The following is a 20627-nucleotide window of genomic DNA, read 5'->3' on the forward strand; positions in this document are numbered from 1 at the left end:
ACAAGTCAATACACACACGAGAGTCAATACACACACGAGAGTCAATACACACACGAGAGTCAATACACAAACGAGAGTCACTACACACACAAGAGTCAATACACACACAAGAGTCAATACACACACACACACGAGTCAATACACACACAAGAGTCAATACACACACGAGAGTCAATACACACACGAGAGTCAATACACACACGAGAGTCAATACACACACGAGAGTCAATACACACACGAGAGTCAATACACACACAAGAGTCAATACACACACACACACACACACACGAGTCAATACACACACGAGAGTCAATACACACACGAGAGTCAATACACACACGAGAGTCAATACACACACAAGAGTCAATACACACACACACACACACACACGAGTCAATACACACACGAGAGTCAATACACACACACATGAGTCAATACACACACAAGAGTCAATACACACACGAGAGTCAATACACACACGAGAGTCAATACACACACAAGAGTCAATACACACACACACACACACACGAGTCAATACACACACGAGAGTCAATACACACACGAGAGTCAATACACACACGAGAGTCAATACACACACAAGAGTCAATACACACACGAGAGTCAATACACACACAAGAGTCAATACACACACACACACACACACACGAGTCAATACACACACGAGAGTCAATACACACAAAAGAGTCAATACAAATGAATGTTCTTCTGAGGTTTTAAAGACACTACAGTTGGACTCACGAGGACTTTCCGCTGCCTGTGGCTCCCATGATGGCGCTCAGTCCAGGCTTCATGATCCCACTGAGTCAAACACAAGCAGAACCTTAGAACATGAGGCAGAACCTTAGAACATGAGGCAGAACGTTAGAACATGAGGCAGAACCTTAGAACATGAGGCAGAACCTTAGAACATGAGGCAGAACCTTAGAACATGAGGCAGAACGTTAGAACATGAGGCAGAACCTTAGAACATGAGGCAGAACCTTAGAACATGAGGCAGAACCTTAGAACATGAGGCAGAACCTTAGAACATGAGGCAGAACCTTAGAACATGAGGCAGAACCTTAGAACATGAGGCAGAACGTTAGAACATGAGGCAGAACCTTAGAACATGAGGCAGAACCTTAGAACATGAGGCAGAACCTTAGAACATGAGGCAGAACGTTAGAACATGAGGCAGAACCTTAGAACATGAGGCAGAACCTTAGAACATGAGGCAGAACCTTAGAACATGAGGCAGAACGTGAGTGTGAACTTGAGTGACTCTGAAGAGGAAGTGAAGCCAGAGGAAATGTTTCACACTTGTTTCTTCTCATAAACTTCTCTAAAACTACGACTCAACACGTTCCACAAAACATGACTCAGCAGTTGTTTTGAGCCGTGAGAAAGTAAAAGACGAGTCACAATGAGAGAACGTGTCGTGAACCTCGGACTCATCTGAAGTGAAGGACGAACATGAAAGTCACTTAAGGCTCCGGCTTTTGGGGTCTTTTTGTTCATTCATCGTTCTGTTCGTTCACGATAAAAAGTGTTCTACACATAATGAGAGTCATTGTGAGAGCCTGCTTTAGTCCTGGTTTAGTCCTGGTTTAGTCCTGCTTTAGTCCTGCTTTAGTCCTGGTTTAGTCCTGCTTTAGTCCTGCTTTAGTCCTGGTTTAGTCCTGCTTTAGTCCTGCTTTAGTCCTGCTTTAGTCCTGCTTTAGTCCTGGTTTAGTCCTGCTTTAGTCCTGGTTTAGTCCTGCTTTAGTCCTGGTTTAGTCCTGGTTTAGTCCTGGTTTAGTCCTGCTTTAGTCCTGGTTTAGACCTGGTTTAGTCCTACTTTAGTCCTGGTTTAGTCCTGGTTTAGTCCTGGTTTAGTCCTGGTTTAGTCCTGGTTTAGTCCTGGTTTAGACCTGGTTTAGTCCTGGTTTAGTCCTGGTTTAGACCTGGTTTAGTCCTGGTTTAGTCCTGGTTTAGTCCTGGTTTAGACCTGGTTTAGTCCTGGTTTAGTCCTCGTTTAGTCCTGGTTTAGACCTGGTTTAGTCCTGGTTTAGTCCTGGTTTTGTCCTGGTTTAGTCCTGGTTTAGACCTGGTTTAGTCCTACTTTAGTCCTGGTTTAGTCCTGGTTTAGTCCTGGTTTAGTCCTGGTTTAGTCCTACTTTGTCCTACTTTAGTCCTGGTTTAGTCCTGGTTTAGACCTGGTTTAGTCCTACTTTAGTCCTACTTTAGTCCTGGTTTAGTCCTTGTTTAGTCCTGGTTTAGTCCTGGTTTAGTCCTACTTTAGTCCTGGTTTAGTCCTGGTTTAGTCCTGGTTTAGTCCTGGTTTAGTCCTGGTTTAGACCTGGTTTAGTCCTGGTTTAGTCCTGGTTTGGACCTGGTTTAGTCCTGGTTTAGTCCTGGTTTAGACCTGGTTTAGTCCTGGTTTAGTCCTGGTTTGGACCTGGTTTAGTCCTGGTTTAGTCCTGGTTTAGTCCTGGTTTAGTCCTGGTTTAGTCCTACTTTGTCCTACTTTAGTCCTGGTTTAGTCCTGGTTTAGACCTGGTTTAGTCCTACTTTAGTCCTACTTTAGTCCTGGTTTAGTCCTGGTTTAGTCCTGGTTTAGTCCTGGTTTAGACCTGGTTTAGTCCTACTTTAGTCCTACTTTAGTCCTGGTTTAGTCCTGGTTTAGTCCTGGTTTAGTCCTGGTTTAGTCCTGGTTTAGTCCTGGTTTAGACCTGGTTTAGTCCTGGTTTAGTCCTGGTTTAGTCCTGGTTTAGACCTGGTTTAGTCCTGGTTTAGTCCTGGTTTAGACCTGGTTTAGACCTGGTTTAGTCCTGGTTTAGTCCTGGTTTGGACCTGGTTTAGTCCTGGTTTAGTCCTGGTTTAGACCTGGTTTAGTCCTGGTTTAGTCCTGGTTTAGTCCTGGTTTAGTCCTGGTTTAGTCCTGACAGTGGCTGTGTTGTGAAAGCTGCTGGTGACCTTTGACCTCTGTAGATGATTGCAGTGAGATAAGCTTGTGCACTTGCTTCACAGTCACACGCTCTTATTATTATGTCATAAAGTCTTTGACTTGAAGAAGTGTTTCAGTGAAATTATGTTTTATAAAGAAATGACTAAAGGTCAAACTGACCGTAACATGTGACGTTTAACCCTCCTCTACAGACCTACAGTCTGGTCCTGAGAGGACATCTACAGACCTACAGTCTGGTCCTGAGAGGACATCTACAGACCTACAGTCTGGTCCTGAGAGGACATCTACAGACCTACAGTCTGGTCCTGAGAGGACATCTACAGACCTACAGTCTGGTCCTGAGAGGACATCTACAGACCTACAGTCTGGTCCTGAGAGGACATCTACAGACCTACAGTCTGGTCCTGAGAGGACATCTACAGACCTACAGTCTGGTCCTGAGAGGACATCTACAGACCTACAGTCTGGTCCTGAGAGGACATCTACAGACCTACAGTCTGGTCCTGAGAGGACATCTACAGACCTACAGTCTGGTCCTGTATTGTTTGGCTCCACATCCTCTGGGCTCTGGTTTGGGGCCTGGTTTCCTTCCTCTTTGGGCTTTGAGTCCCGTTTGTTCTTCAGGTGGAGCTCTGAGCCGCTCCAACAAAAACAAACACCTCACACGGACCATTCAAATCAGGCTAAAACCGCCGCTGTGCTGCAGCCAGAGCTCAAAGACGTTTGAGACAATAGAGACAATAGAGACAGGAAGAACCTCCCCAGATCACGAGCACGTGTGACTCAGCTGCAACTCAACTAGAACTATTATCAAACTATTATTAAACTATTATCAACTATTATCAAACTATTATCAAACTATTATCAACTATTATCAAACTATTATTAAACTATTATCAACTATTATCAACTATTATTAAACTATTATCAACTATTATCAACTATTATCAAACTATTATCAACTATTATCAACTATTATTAAACTATTATCAAACTATTATTAAACTATTATAAAACTATTATAAACTATTATCAACTATTATCAACAATTATCAAACTATTATTAAACTATTATAAACTATTATCAAACTATTATCAACTATTATCAACTATTATTAAACTATTATCAAACTATTATCAACTATTATCAACTATTATCAAACTATTATCAACTATTATCAACTATTATTAAACTATTATCAAACTATTATTAAACTATTATAAAACTATTATAAACTATTATCAACTATTATCAACAATTATCAAACTATTATTAAACTATTATAAACTATTATCAAACTATTATCAACTATTATCAACTATTATTAAACTATTATCAAACTATTATCAAACTATTATTAAACTATTATCAACTATTATCAACTATTATCAAACTATTATCAAACATTATCAAACTATTATTAAACTATTATTAAACTATTATCAACTATTATCAAACTATTATCAACTATTATCAAACTATTATCAAACTATTATTAAACTATTATCAACTATTATCAAACTATTATCAAACTATTATCAAACTATTATCAAACTATTATTAAACTATTATTAAACTATTATTAAACTATTATCAACTATTATCAAACTATTATCAAACTATTATCAAACTATTATTAAACTATTATCAACTATTATCAAACTATTATCAACTATTATCAAACTATTATCAAACTATTATCAAACTATTATTAAACTATTATCAAACTATTATCAAACTATTATTAAACTATTATTAAACTATTATTAAACTATTATCAACTATTATCAAACTATTATCAAACTATTATTAAACTATTATTAAACTATTATCAAACTATTATCAAACTATTATCAACTATTATCAACTATTATCAAACTATTATCAAACTATTATCAAACTATTATTAAACTATTATCAAACTATTATCAAACTATTATTAAACTATTATAAAACTATTATCAACTATTATCAACTATTATCAAACTATTATCAACTATTATCAACTATTATTAAACTATTATCAACTATTATCAACTATTATCAACTATTATCAAACTATTATCAAACTATTATCAACTATTTATCAAACTATTATCAACTATTATCAACTATTATCAAACTATTATTAAACTATTATCAACTATTATCAACTATTATCAACTATTATCAAACTATTATCAACTATTATCAACTATTATTAAACTATTATCAACTATTATCAACTATTATCAACTATTATCAAACTATTATCAACTATTATCAAACTATTATCAAACATTATCAAACTATTATCAAACTATTATCAACTATTATCAAACTATTATCAAACTATTATTAAACTATTATTAAACTATTATAAACTATTATCAAACATTATCAAACTATTATCAACTATTATCAAACTATTATCAACTATTATCAAACTATTATCAACTATTATCAAACTATTATCAACTATTATCAAACTATTATTAAACTATTATTAAACTATTATTAAACTATTCAAAACTATTATCAAACTATTATCAAACTATTATTAAACTATTATTAAACTATTATCAACTATTATCAAACTATTATCAAACTATTATCAACTATTATCAAACTATTATTAAACTATTATCAACTATTATCAACTATTATTAAACTATTATCAACTATTATCAACTATTATCAAACTATTATCAACTATTATCAACTATTATTAAACTATTATCAAACTATTATTAAACTATTATAAAACTATTATAAACTATTATCAACTATTATCAACTATTATCAAACTATTATTAAACTATTATAAACTATTATCAAACTATTATCAACTATTATCAACTATTATTAAACTATTATCAAACTATTATCAACTATTATCAACTATTATTAAACTATTATCAACTATTATCAAACTATTATCAAACTATTATTAAACTATTATCAACTATTATCAACTATTATCAAACTATTATCAAACATTATCAAACTATTATTAAACTATTATTAAACTATTATCAACTATTATCAAACTATTATCAACTATTATCAAACTATTATCAAACTATTATTAAACTATTATCAACTATTATCAAACTATTATCAACTATTATCAAACTATTATCAAACTATTATCAAACTATTATTAAACTATTATCAAACTATTATCAAACTATTATTAAACTATTATTAAACTATTATTAAACTATTATCAACTATTATCAAACTATTATCAAACTATTATCAAACTATTATTAAACTATTATCAACTATTATCAAACTATTATCAACTATTATCAAACTATTATCAAACTATTATCAAACTATTATTAAACTATTATCAAACTATTATCAAACTATTATTAAACTATTATTAAACTATTATTAAACTATTATCAACTATTATCAAACTATTATCAAACTATTATTAAACTATTATTAAACTATTATCAACTATTATCAAACTATTATCAACTATTATCAAACTATAATCAAACTATTATCAACTATTATCAACTATTATCAAACTATTATCAAACTATTATCAAACTATTATTAAACTATTATCAAACTATTATCAAACTATTATTAAACTATTATAAAACTATTATCAACTATTATCAACTATTATCAAACTATTATCAAACTATTATCAACTATTATCAACTATTATTAAACTATTATCAACTATTATCAACTATTATCAACTATTATCAAACTATTATCAACTATTATCGAACTATTATCAAACATTATCAAACTATTATCAAACTATTATCAACTATTATCAAACTATTATCAAACTATTATTAAACTATTATTAAACTATTATAAACTATTATCAAACATTATCAAACTATTATCAACTATTATCAAACTATTATCAACTATTATCAAACTATTTTCAACTATTATCAAACTATTATCAACTATTATCAAACTATTATTAAACTATTATTAAACTATTATTAAACTATTAAAAACTATTATCAAACTATTATCAAACTATTATTAAACTATTATTAAACTATTATCAACTATTATCAACTATTATCAAACTATTATCAACTATTATCAAACTATTATCAACTATTATCAAACTATTATCAAACTATTATTAAACTATTATTAAACTATTATCAACTATTATTAAACTATTATTAAACTATTATCAACTATTATCAAACTATTATCAACTATTATCAAACTATAATCAAACTATTATCAACTATTATCAAACTATTATCAAACTATTATCAAACTATTATTAAACTATTATCAAACTATTATCAAACTATTATTAAACTATTATTAAACTATTATCAAACTATTATTAAACTATTATTAAACTATTATCAACTATTATCAAACTATTATCAACTATTATCAAACTATAATCAAACTATTATCAACTATTATCAAACTATTATCAAACTATTATCAAACTATTATTAAACTATTATCAAACTATTATCAAACTATTATTAAACTATTATAAAACTATTATCAACTATTATAAACTATTATCAAACTATTATCAAACTATTATCAACTATTATCAACTATTATTAAACTATTATCAACTATTATCAACTATTATCAACTATTATCAAACTATTATCAAACTATTATCAACTATTTATCAAACTATTATCAACTATTATCAACTATTATCAAACTATTATTAAACTATTATAAACTATTATCAAACTATTATCAACTATTATCAAACTATTATCAACTATTATCAAACTATTATCAACTATTATCAAACTATTATTAAACTATTATTAAACTATTATTAAACTATTAAAAACTATTATCAAACTATTATCAAACTATTATTAAACTATTATTAAACTATTATCAACTATTATCAAACTATTATCAAACTATTATCAACTATTATCAAACTATTATTAAACTATTATCAACTATTATCAACTATTATTAAACTATTATCAACTATTATCAACTATTATCAAACTATTATCAACTATTATCAACTATTATTAAACTATTATCAAACTATTATTAAACTATTATAAAACTATTATAAACTATTATCAACTATTATCAACTATTATCAAACTATTATTAAACTATTATAAACTATTATCAAACTATTATCAACTATTATCAACTATTATTAAACTATTATCAAACTATTATCAACTATTATCAACTATTATTAAACTATTATCAACTATTATCAAACTATTATCAAACTATTATTAAACTATTATCAACTATTATCAACTATTATCAAACTATTATCAAACATTATCAAACTATTATTAAACTATTATTAAACTATTATCAACTATTATCAAACTATTATCAACTATTATCAAACTATTATCAAACTATTATTAAACTATTATCAACTATTATCAAACTATTATCAACTATTATCAAACTATTATCAAACTATTATCAAACTATTATTAAACTATTATCAAACTATTATCAAACTATTATTAAACTATTATTAAACTATTATTAAACTATTATCAACTATTATCAAACTATTATCAAACTATTATCAAACTATTATTAAACTATTATCAACTATTATCAAACTATTATCAACTATTATCAAACTATTATTAAACTATTATTAAACTATTATCAACTATTATCAACTATTATCAAACTATTATTAAACTATTATTAAACTATTATCAACTATTATCAAACTATTATCAACTATTATCAAACTATAATCAAACTATTATCAACTATTATCAAACTATTATCAAACTATTATCAAACTATTATTAAACTATTATCAAACTATTATCAAACTATTATTAAACTATTATAAAACTATTATCAACTATTATCAACTATTATCAAACTATTATCAAACTATTATCAACTATTATCAACTATTGTTAAACTATTATCAACTATTATCAACTATTATCAACTATTATCAAACTATTATCAAACTATTATCAACTATTATCAAACTATTATCAACTATTATCAACTATTATCAACTATTATCAAACTATTATTAAACTATTATAAACTATTATCAACTATTATCAACTATTATTAAACTATTATCAACTATTATCAACTATTATCAACTATTATCAAACATTATCAAACTATTATCAAACTATTATCAACTATTATCAAACTATTATCAAACTATTATTAAACTATTATTAAACTATTATAAACTATTATCAAACATTATCAAACTATTATCAACTATTATCAAACTATTATCAACTATTATCAAACTATTATCAACTATTATCAAACTATTCTCAACTATTATCAAACTATTATTAAACTATTATTAAACTATTATTAAACTATTAAAAACTATTATCAAACTATTATCAAACTATTATTAAACTATTATTAAACTATTATCAACTATTATCAACTATTATCAAACTATTATCAACTATTATCAAACTATTATCAACTATTATCAAACTATTATCAACTATTATCAAACTATTATTAAACTATTATTAAACTATTATCAACTATTATCAAACTATTATCAAACTATTATCAACTATTATCAACTATTATCAAACTATTATTAAACTATTATAAACTATTATAAACTATTATCAACTATTATTAAACTATTATCAACTATTATCAACTATTATTAAACTATTATCAAACTATTATTAAACTATTATAAACTATTATAAACTATTATCAACTATTATTAAACTATTATCAAACTATTATCAACTATTATCAAACTATTATCAACTATTATCAAACTATTATCAACTATTATCAAACTATTATCAAACTATTATCAACTATTATCAAACTATTATCAACTATTATCAAACTATTATTAAACTATTATAAACTATTATCAAACTATTATTAAACTATTATCAAACTATTATCAAACTATTATTAAACTATTATCAACTATTATCAAACTATTATTAAACTATATCAACTATTATCAAACTATTATTAAACTATTATCAAACTATTATCAACGATTATCAAACTATTATTAAACTATTATCAAACTATTATCAAACTATTATCAAACTATTATTAAACTATTATCAACTATTATTAAACTATTATCAAACTATTATCAAACTATTATTAAACTATTATCAACGATTATCAAACTATTATTAAACTATTATTAAACTATTATTAAACTATTATCAAACTATTATCAACTATTATCAAACTATTATCAAACTATTATCAACTATTATCAAACTAATATTAAACTATTATAAAACTATTATTAAACTATTATTAAACTATTATTAAACTATTATTAAACTATTATCAAACTATTATCAACTATTATCAAACTATTATCAACTATTATCAAACTATTATCAAACTATTATTAAACTATTATCAAACTATTATCAACTATTATTAAACTATTATAAACTATTATCAACTATTATTAAACTATTATCAACTATTATCAAACTATTATCAACTATTATCAAACTATTATCAAACTATTATCAACTATTATCAACAATTATTAAACTATTATTAAACTATTATCAAACTATTATCAACTATTATTAAACTATTATAAACTATTATCAACTATTATTAAACTATTATTAAACTATTATTAAACTATTATTAAACTATTATCAAACTATTATCAACTATTATTAAACTATTATAAACTATTATCAACTATTATTAAACTATTATTAAACTATTATTAAACTATTATCAAACTATTATCAAACTATTATCAACTATTATCAAACTATTATCAACTATTATCAAACTATTATCAAACTATTATCAACTATTATCAACTATTATTAAACTATTATTAAACTATTATCAAACTATCATCAACTATTATTAAACTATATAAACTATTATCAACTATTATCAAACTATTATTAAACTATTATTAAACTATTATTAAACTATTATCAAACTATTATCAACTATTATTAAACTATTAAAAAACTATTATCAAACTATTATCAAACTATTATCAACTATTATCAAACTATTATCAAACTATTATTAAACTATTATCAAACTATTATCAAACTATTATCAACTATTATTAAACTATTATAAACTATTATCAACTATTATTAAACTATTATCAACTATTATCAACTATTATCAAACTATTATCAAACTATTATCAACTATTAATAAACTATTATAAACTATTATCAACTATTATTAAACTATTATCAACTATTATCAACTATTATCAAACTATTATCAAACTATTATCAACTATTATCAACTATTATCAAACTATTATTAAACTATTATCAAACTATTATCAACTATTATCAACTATTATTAAACTATTATCAACTATTATCAACTATTATTAAACTATTATCAACTATTATCAAACTATTATCAAACTATTATCAAACTATTATCAAACTATTATCAAACATTATCAAACTATTATCAAACTATTATTAAACTATTATCAAACTATTATCAACTATTATCAACTATTATCAAACTATTATCAAACTATTATCAACTATTATCAAACTATTATCAAACTATTATTAAACTATTATAAAACTATTATCAACTATTATCAACTATTATCAAACTATTATCAAACTATTATCAACTATTATCAACTATTATTAAACTATTATCAACTATTATCAACTATTATCAACTATTATCAAACTATTATCAAACTATTATCAACTATTATCAACTATTATTAAACTATTATCAACTATTATCAACTATTATCAAACTATTATTAAACTATTATAAACTATTATCAAACTATTATCAACTATTATCAACTATTATTAAACTATTATCAACTATTATCAACTATTATCAACTATTATCAAACTATTATCAACTATTATCAAACTATTATCAACTATTATCAAACTATTATTAAACTATTATCAAACTATTATCAACTATTATCAACTATTATCAAACTATTATCAAACTATAATCAAACTATTATCAACTATTATCAAACTATTATCAAACTATTATTAAACTATTATTAAACTATTATAAACTATTATCAAACTATTATCAACTATTATTAAACTATTATCAACTATTATCAAACTATTATCAACTATTATCAAACTATTATTAAACTATTATCAACTATTATCAAACTATTATCAACTATTATCAACTATTATTAAACTATTATCAAACTATTATTAAACTATTAAAACTATTATCAAACTATTATCAAACTATTATTAAACTATTATTAAACTATTATCAACTATTATCAACTATTATCAAACTATTATTAAACTATTATTAAACTATTATCAACTATTATCAACTATTATTAAACTATTATCAACTATTATCAAACTATTATCAACTATTATCAACTATTATCAAACTATTATTAAACTATTATAAACTATTATCAAACTATTATTAAACTATTATCAACTATTATCAAACTATTATTAAACTATTATCAAACTATTATCAAACTATTATCAACTATTATCAAACTATTATCAAACTATCATCAAACTATTATCAAACTATTATTAAACTATTATTAAACTATTATTAAACTATTATAAAACTATTATCAAACTATTATTAAACTATTATCAACTATTATCAAACTATTATTAAACTATTATCAAACTATTATCAACTATTATCAAACTATTATTAAACTATTATCAACTATTATCAAACTATTATCAAACTATTATTAAACTATTATTAAACTATTATCAACTATTATCAAACTATTATCAAACTATTATTAAACTATTATTAAACTATTATCAACTATTATTAAACTATTATCAACTATTATCAAACTATTATCAAACTATTATTAAACTATTATCAAACTATTATCAAACTATTATTAAACTATTATTAAACTATTATCAACTATTATCAAACTATTATCAAACTATTATTAAACTATTATTAAACTATTATCAACTATTATCAAACTATTATCAACTATTATCAAACTATAATCAAACTATTATCAACTATTATCAAACTATTATCAAACTATTATTAAACTATTATTAAACTATTATTAAACTATTATCAACTATTATCAAACTATTATCAAACTATTATTAAACTATTATTAAACTATTATCAACTATTATCAAACTATTATCAACTATTATCAAACTATAATCAAACTATTATCAACTATTATCAAACTATTATCAAACTATTATCAAACTATTATTAAACTATTATCAAACTATTATCAAACCATTATCAAACTATTATCAAACTATCATCAAACTATTATCAAACTATTATCAACTATTATCAAACGATTATCAAACTATTATCAAACTATTATTAAACTATTATTAAACTATTATCAACTATTATCAACTATTATCAAACTATTATTAAACTATTATAAACTATTATAAACTATTATCAAACTATTATTAAACTATTATCAAACTATTATCAACTATTATTAAACTATTATCAAACTATTATCAAACTATTATCAAACTATTATTAAACTATTATAAACTATTATCAAACTATTATTAAACTATTATTAAACTATTATCAACTATTATCAACTATTATTAAACTATTATTAAACTATTATAAAACTATTATCAACTATTATCAACTATTATCAAACTATTATCAACTATTATCAACTATTATTAAACTATTATTAAACTATTATTAAACTATTATCAAACTATTATCAAACTATTATTAAACTATTATCAAACTATTATCAACTATTATCAAACTATTATCAAACTATTATCAAACTATTATCAACTATTATCAAACTATTATCAAACTATTATCAACTATTATCAAACTATTATCAAACTATTATCAACTATTATCAAACTATTATTAAACTATTATCAACTATTATCAACTATTATCAACTATTATCAAACTATTATCAACTATTATCAAACTATTATCAAACTATTATCAACTATTATCAAACTATTATCAAACTATTATCAAACTATTATTAGGCCCGAGCGCCACAAGCTGTGAGAGGTCTATTAGTCCCGTAAGAACGTGAGAAGCTCGTCCACTTCCAAACACTCACTAAGTCTCCTCCTCGTGCCCCGTGCAGACTCATGAGTTGTAGGAAAATGGAACATTATCATTGTAAACGGGCGAAGCTCGTGCAAAAGTGGCACTAAACGAGCACTTTACATGGTCATCCCCACATAAAGCACTGGTTTGCACTAAGTAGCTCACGAATACGTTCCATGTCTTACATGTTCCGTTCATAAAAACATGTAAAACACAAAGTGGGCGGAGCCCACTCAAAATTAACCAAAGTACCCGTCAGTGACCAGGACCCACGAGCGCTTTCCGAAAATCTATAGTTTATGATATTTGAAAAATGGGAAACATTGTTTTCGCATCTTCTTCTTCTTCTTCTTCTTCTTCTTCTTCTTCTTCTTCTTCTTCTTCTTCTTCTTCTTCTTCTTCTTCTTCTTCTTCTTCTTCTTCTTCTTCTTCTTCTTCTTCTTCTTCTCGGGACAAACCCCCATTTTTCACCCAGTGAACATCCATCCATTTTCTGCCGCTTTATCCGGGGCCGGGTCGCGGGGGCAGCAGTCTGAGCAGGAACTCCCAGACTTCCTTCTCCCCAGACACTTCCTCTAACTCCTCCGGGGGGATCCCGAGGCGTTCCCAGGCCAGCCGAGAGACATAGTCTCTCCAGCGTGTCCTGGGTCTTCCCCGGGGCCTCTTCCCAGTGGGACATGCCTGAAACACCTCCTGAGGGAGGCGCCCAGGAGGCATCCGGAACAGATGCTGCCACCTCAGCTGGAGGAGCAGCAGCTCTACTCCGAGCTCCCCCCGTGTGGCCAAGCTCCTCACCTTATCTCTAAGGGAGCGCCCAGCCACACGGCGGAGGAAACTCATTTCAACCGCTTGTATCCGCGATCTTGACCGACCGGTAAATCCAGAGCTTTGTCTTTCGGCTCAGCTCCTTCTTCACCACAACGGTCCGATGCAGCGACTGCATCACTGCAGCCGCTGCACCGATCCAACTGTCGATCTCACGCTCCATCCTTCCCTCACTCGTGAACAAGACCCCGAGATACTTGAACTCCTCCACTTGGGGCAAGGACACCCCACCCACCTGGAGAGGGCAAGCCACCTTTTTCCGGTCGAGAACCATGGCCTCGGATTTGGAGGTGATGATTCTCATCCCAGACGCTTCCCTCTCGTCCCAGTGCAGCTGCAGGTCCGGGTTTGATGGAGCCATCAGGAGAACATCGTCTGCAAACAGCAGAGATGAGATCCTGTGGTCCCCAAACCGGACACCCTCCGACCCCTGACCACACCCTCCGACCCCTGACTGCGCCTAGAAATTTTGTCCATAAAAATTATGAACAGAACCGGTGACAAAGGGCAGCCCTGGCGGAGTCCAACATGCACTGGGAACAGGTCTGACTTACTGCAGTGAACACAGCTCCTGCTCCAGTCATACAGGGACCGGACAGCCCTGAGCAAAGGGCCCCGGACCCCGTACTCCCGGAGCACCCCCCAAAGGACACCCCGAGGGACACGGTCGAAAGCCTTCTCCAGATCCACAAAGCACATGTGGACTGGTTGGGCAAACTCCCATGAACCCTCGAGCACCCGATGGAGGGTATAGAGCTGGTCCAGTGTTCCACGACCGGGATGAAAACCACTCTGCTCCTCCTGAATCCGAGGTTCGACTATCGGTCGGATTCTCCTCTCCAGTACCTTGGAATAGACCTTACCCGGGAGGCTGAGGAGTGTGATCCCTCTGTAGTTGGAACACACCCTCCGGTCCCCCTTCTTGAACAAAGGGACCACCACCCCGGTCTGCCAGTCCAGAGGCACGGTCCCCGACCGCCACGCCCTGTTGCAGAGACGTGTCAACCAAGACAGTCCTACAACATCCAGATACTTTAGGTCCTCAGGGCGGATCTCATCCACCCCCGGAGCCCTGCCACCGAGGAGTTTGCAAACAACCTCAGTGACTTCAGCTTGGGTGATGGATGAGCCAGCCTCCGAGTCCCCGGTCTCTACTTCCTCTTCGGAAGACGTGACTGAGGGATTAAGGAGATCCTCAAAGTATTCCTTCCACCGTCTGACGACATCCCCAGTCGAGGCCCCTGCCGTCGACTGCCGCCCAGATCTCTCTGCACCGGCCCCTTATGGATCCTCCTGCGGGTGGTGGGCCCACGGGGAGGGCGGCCCCACTTCGCTCTTTCGGGCTGTGCCCGGCCGGGCCCCGTGGGGTAAGACCCGGCCACCAGGCGCTCGCCATGGAGCACCCATCCCAGGCCTGGCTCCAGGATGGGGCCCCGGTGACACCGATCCGTGCGACGTAAACTGCCTTGTTCTTGTTGTCATCATAAGAGGCTTCTGGATTTTGATGGTAAAACAAAGGGGAGAAGATTCAGCAGTAGATGTAATAAAAGGACAATTGGGGCGCGTTAGCCACGCCCCCTCCTCTTGCGGCGTGGTGAGGGCCGATCATTGCCGCTTGCGGCTATATTTACTATTATTATTATGGAACATTGAGACTTTGAAACACGTTTTAAACAAATAAAGGTCTAAGTCTGTGAAGCTTCAGAGAGATTATGTCTGAATCAAGTGTTTAATTAATGAAAATCAGAACATTTAGATTTAATAATGTCACTGTCTCACATGAGGAGGATGAGGATGTCTGTGCTGAGTGTAAACCTGTGCGTTCTCACATGAGGAGGATGAGGATGTCTGTGCTGAGTGTAAACCTGTGCGTTCTCACATGAGGAGGATGAGGATGTCTGTGCTGAGTGTAAACCTGTGCGTTCTCACATGAGGAGGATAAGGATGTCTGTGCTGAGTGTAAACCTGTGCGTTCTCACATGAGGAGGATGAGGATGTCTGTGCTCAGTGTAAACCTGTGCGTTCTTACTTGAGGTCGATGAGGATGTTTTTGGTGCTCTTCTTGCGGCACAGACATCCTCCCCCCTGCTGCACCTTGTAGTGGACGTTGTGGAAACTGACCGTGGCGCCTCGTTTCTGTCCGTCTGAATCCGGAGTCTGTGCGACACGAGACACGGTTTATACTTCAAACACATGGCGCACAGAGACTGAGAGTATTCACCTGTTTGGCGCGTCCGTTCTGAGCGCGCTCCATCTCCATCAGGCTCCGCCCACACGACCTGAATCACACACAGAGGAAATGACGGTTCAACCACGACTAAAACATGAACAAACTCAACAACCGCCAAGCCACGATTTCAGTCAAGATTTTACTAAACATATTCATTTAAAAGTCCTTCGGGATCTAAGCCCCTCCTTTAACCGACACCTTAACGTGCTGGAGGGGTTTGAGGGCCCCAATGACCCCAGGAGCTGGTCGGGACTACAAGACAAACAGGTCGTAGGTCACGGGTCAGACAAAGAGTTCAGAAGCCCTTTATGAACAGACAACCATCAAGGTCAGTTACGTCGCCCTGATTGGCATCACCGGGGCCCCATCCTGGAGCCAGGCCTGGGGTGGGTGGTGGCCAGGTCTTTCCCCACGGGGCCCGGCCGGGCACAGCCCGAACAGGTGACGTAGGGCCGTCTTCTTGTGGATGAACCACCTGCAGGAGGAGTCGTAAGGGGCGGGTGCAGAGTGATCTGGGCGGCAGGCGACGGCAGGGGCCTCGACGACCAGATCTCCAGACACAGAGACTAACTCTGGGGACATGAAATGTCCCCTCGCTGAGGGGAGGAGCCTGAGCTTGTGCTGGGGGGAGGAGCTTGAGCTTGTGCGGGAGGTTGAGCGTTACCTCCAGCACAGTTTGGGCTCTGGAACCATCTCCTCCAGAGGGGCCGGACGCTCCACTTCTCTGGTGCTGCCCGCGGGGAGAGGCGGGGCTGGTGTGGGCGGGGCTGGTGTGGGCGGGCTTATAGCCCCTCAGCTCAGCCGCCACGTGTTGGAGTTCACCCCGGTGGACGAGAGGGTCGCGTCCCTTCACCTTCGGGTGGGGGACATGTCTCTCACTACAGAGGACCCGGCCTTCTCTGAGTCCTTGGGAGGAGAACTGGACAGTGCACTGACCGGGGACTCTGATGTTCGACTGGGGGACTTCGACGCCCACGTGGACAATGACAGTGACTCCTGGAAAGGGGCGGAGCCCCGATCTGAACCCGAGCGGTCAGTTATTGGACTTCTGTGCCACGGATTGTCCAGAACGAACACCATGTTCAAGCACAAGGTCCATCAGGTCACATGACACAGGGACACAGAAGGTCAATGATCCACTTTGTTGTCATGTCATCTGACCTCTGACCTGTGTCCTGGACACTCGGGTGAAGGGGCGGAGCTGTAGAGCACCACCTGGTGGTGAGTTGGATCCTCTGGTGGAGGAGGAAGCCGGAAAGACTTGACCCAAGTGCATTGTGGGAGTCTGTTGGGAACGTCTTATGGAGCCTCTGTCAGGAGGGTCTTCACCTCACACCTCCGGGAGACTCCTCCCATGTCCCGGGGGACGCTGGGGACATGTTCTCCTCCATTGTTGATGCGGCTGCCCAGAGCTGTGGTCAGGGCCGGCCCTTCCACTAGGCCGTATAGGCGGGTGCCTGGGTTGGCACTGCAGGGGGGGGGGCGCCCCCCTCTGGATAAAAAAAAAAATATATATATATTTTTTTTTGCTTGGCGGAGTTTTTTGCGCCCCCATCTATGTATCCAAACACTATTTTGGAATTGACAAATAAATCTAACGAAAATTGTTATATATGTGTTTTTGCTTGGCAGATTTTTTGTTTGGGGGGGGGGGCGCCAGGGGGGTAGCTCGCCTAGGGCACCAAATGTGCTGGGGCCGGCCCTGGCTGTGGTCACATGGTCTCCGGTGCCTGTCGCGGCGGCAACACCTGAACCCGGTGGTGGACACCGGAAGTAAGGGTCAGACTGAAGAAGGAGGTCTACAGGCCACTCTGACCTGTGGGTCTCCTGAGGTCATCGACAGGTGTCAGGCCAAGCGGGCGCAGCTCGTGCTGTGCAGGGGGAAAACCCGAGGCTGGGAGGAGTTTGGGGAGGAGTTTTCCAGGACTAAACCAGGTCTAAACCAGGACTAACCCAGGACTAAACCAGGTCTAAACCAGGTCTAAACCAGGTCTAAACCAGGACTAAACCAGGACTAAACCAGGTCTAAACCAGGACTAAACCAGGTCTAAACCAGGTCTAAACCAGGTCTAAACCAGGACTAAACCAGGACTAAACCAGGTCTAAACCAGGTCTAAACCAGGTCTAAACCAGGACTAAACCAGGTCTAAACCAGGACTAAACCAGGACTAACCCAGGACTAAACCAGGTCTAAACCAGGTCTAAACCAGGTCTAAACCAGGACTAACCCAGGACTAAACCAGGTCTAAACCAGGACTAACCCAGGACTAAACCAGGTCTAAACCAGGTCTAAACCAGGACTAAACCAGGACTAACCCAGGACTAAACCAGGTCTAACCCAGGTCTAAACCAGGTCTAAACCAGGACTAACCCAGGACTAAACCAGGTCTAAACCAGGACTAACCCAGGACTAAACCAGGTCTAAACCAGGTCTAAACCAGGTCTAAACCAGGACTAAACCAGGACTAAACCAGGTCTAAACCAGGTCTAAACCAGGTCTAAACCAGGACTAAACCAGGTCTAAACCAGGACTAAACCAGGACTAACCCAGGACTAAACCAGGTCTAAACCAGGTCTAAACCAGGTCTAACCCAGGACTAAACCAGGTCTAAACCAGGTCTAAACCAGGACTAAACCAGGACTAACCCAGGTCTAAACCAGGTCTAAACCAGGACTAACCCAGGACTAAACCAGGTCTAAACCAGGACTAACCCAGGACTAAACCAGGTCTAAACCAGGTCTAAACCAGGTCTAAACCAGGACTAAACCAGGACTAAACCAGGTCTAAACCAGGTCTAAACCAGGTCTAAACCAGGACTAAACCAGGTCTAAACCAGGACTAAACCAGGACTAACCCAGGACTAAACCAGGTCTAAACCAGGTCTAAACCAGGTCTAAACCAGGACTAACCCAGGACTAAACCAGGTCTAAACCAGGACTAACCCAGGACTAAACCAGGTCTAAACCAGGTCTAAACCAGGACTAAACCAGGACTAACCCAGGACTAAACCAGGTCTAACCCAGGTCTAAACCAGGTCTAAACCAGGACTAACCCAGGACTAAACCAGGTCTAAACCAGGACTAACCCAGGACTAAACCAGGTCTAAACCAGGTCTAAACCAGGTCTAAACCAGGACTAAACCAGGACTAAACCAGGTCTAAACCAGGTCTAAACCAGGTCTAAACCAGGACTAAACCAGGTCTAAACCAGGACTAAACCAGGACTAACCCAGGACTAAACCAGGTCTAAACCAGGTCTAAACCAGGACTAAACCAGGACTAAACCAGGTCTAAACCAGGTCTAAACCAGGTCTAAACCAGGACTAAACCAGGTCTAAACCAGGACTAAACCAGGACTAACCCAGGACTAAACCAGGTCTAAACCAGGTCTAAACCAGGTCTAAACCAGGACTAACCCAGGACTAAACCAGGTCTAAACCAGGACTAACCCAGGACTAAACCAGGTCTAAACCAGGTCTAAACCAGGACTAAACCAGGACTAACCCAGGACTAAACCAGGTCTAACCCAGGTCTAAACCAGGTCTAAACCAGGA

At 33.5% G+C, this 20627-nt stretch overlaps 1 protein-coding gene across 1 annotated transcript in view; it reads right to left on the reverse strand.

Annotated features, from left to right (window-relative positions):
• abcg2a (ATP-binding cassette, sub-family G (WHITE), member 2a) overlaps positions 1–17117 on the reverse strand; it is a 37866-nt gene extending 20749 nt beyond the window's left edge. The window contains exons 1-3 of the mRNA XM_072459065.1: positions 17065–17117; positions 16873–17000; positions 760–819 (exon numbers count right to left, since the gene is read on the reverse strand). Coding sequence (XP_072315166.1) covers positions 760–819; positions 16873–17000; positions 17065–17103 — 227 coding nt within the window. The 5' untranslated portion in view covers positions 17104–17117. The remainder of the gene's footprint in view (positions 1–759; positions 820–16872; positions 17001–17064) is intronic.
• Between the last annotated feature and the right edge of the window lie 3510 nt (positions 17118–20627).

This window comes from Eucyclogobius newberryi, unplaced genomic scaffold (assembly GCF_026437365.1).
Source record: "Eucyclogobius newberryi isolate DKJ021-1_F unplaced genomic scaffold, fEucNew1.0.hap1 SCAF_22, whole genome shotgun sequence".
Classification (NCBI taxonomy): Eukaryota; Metazoa; Chordata; class Actinopteri; order Gobiiformes; family Gobiidae; genus Eucyclogobius; species Eucyclogobius newberryi.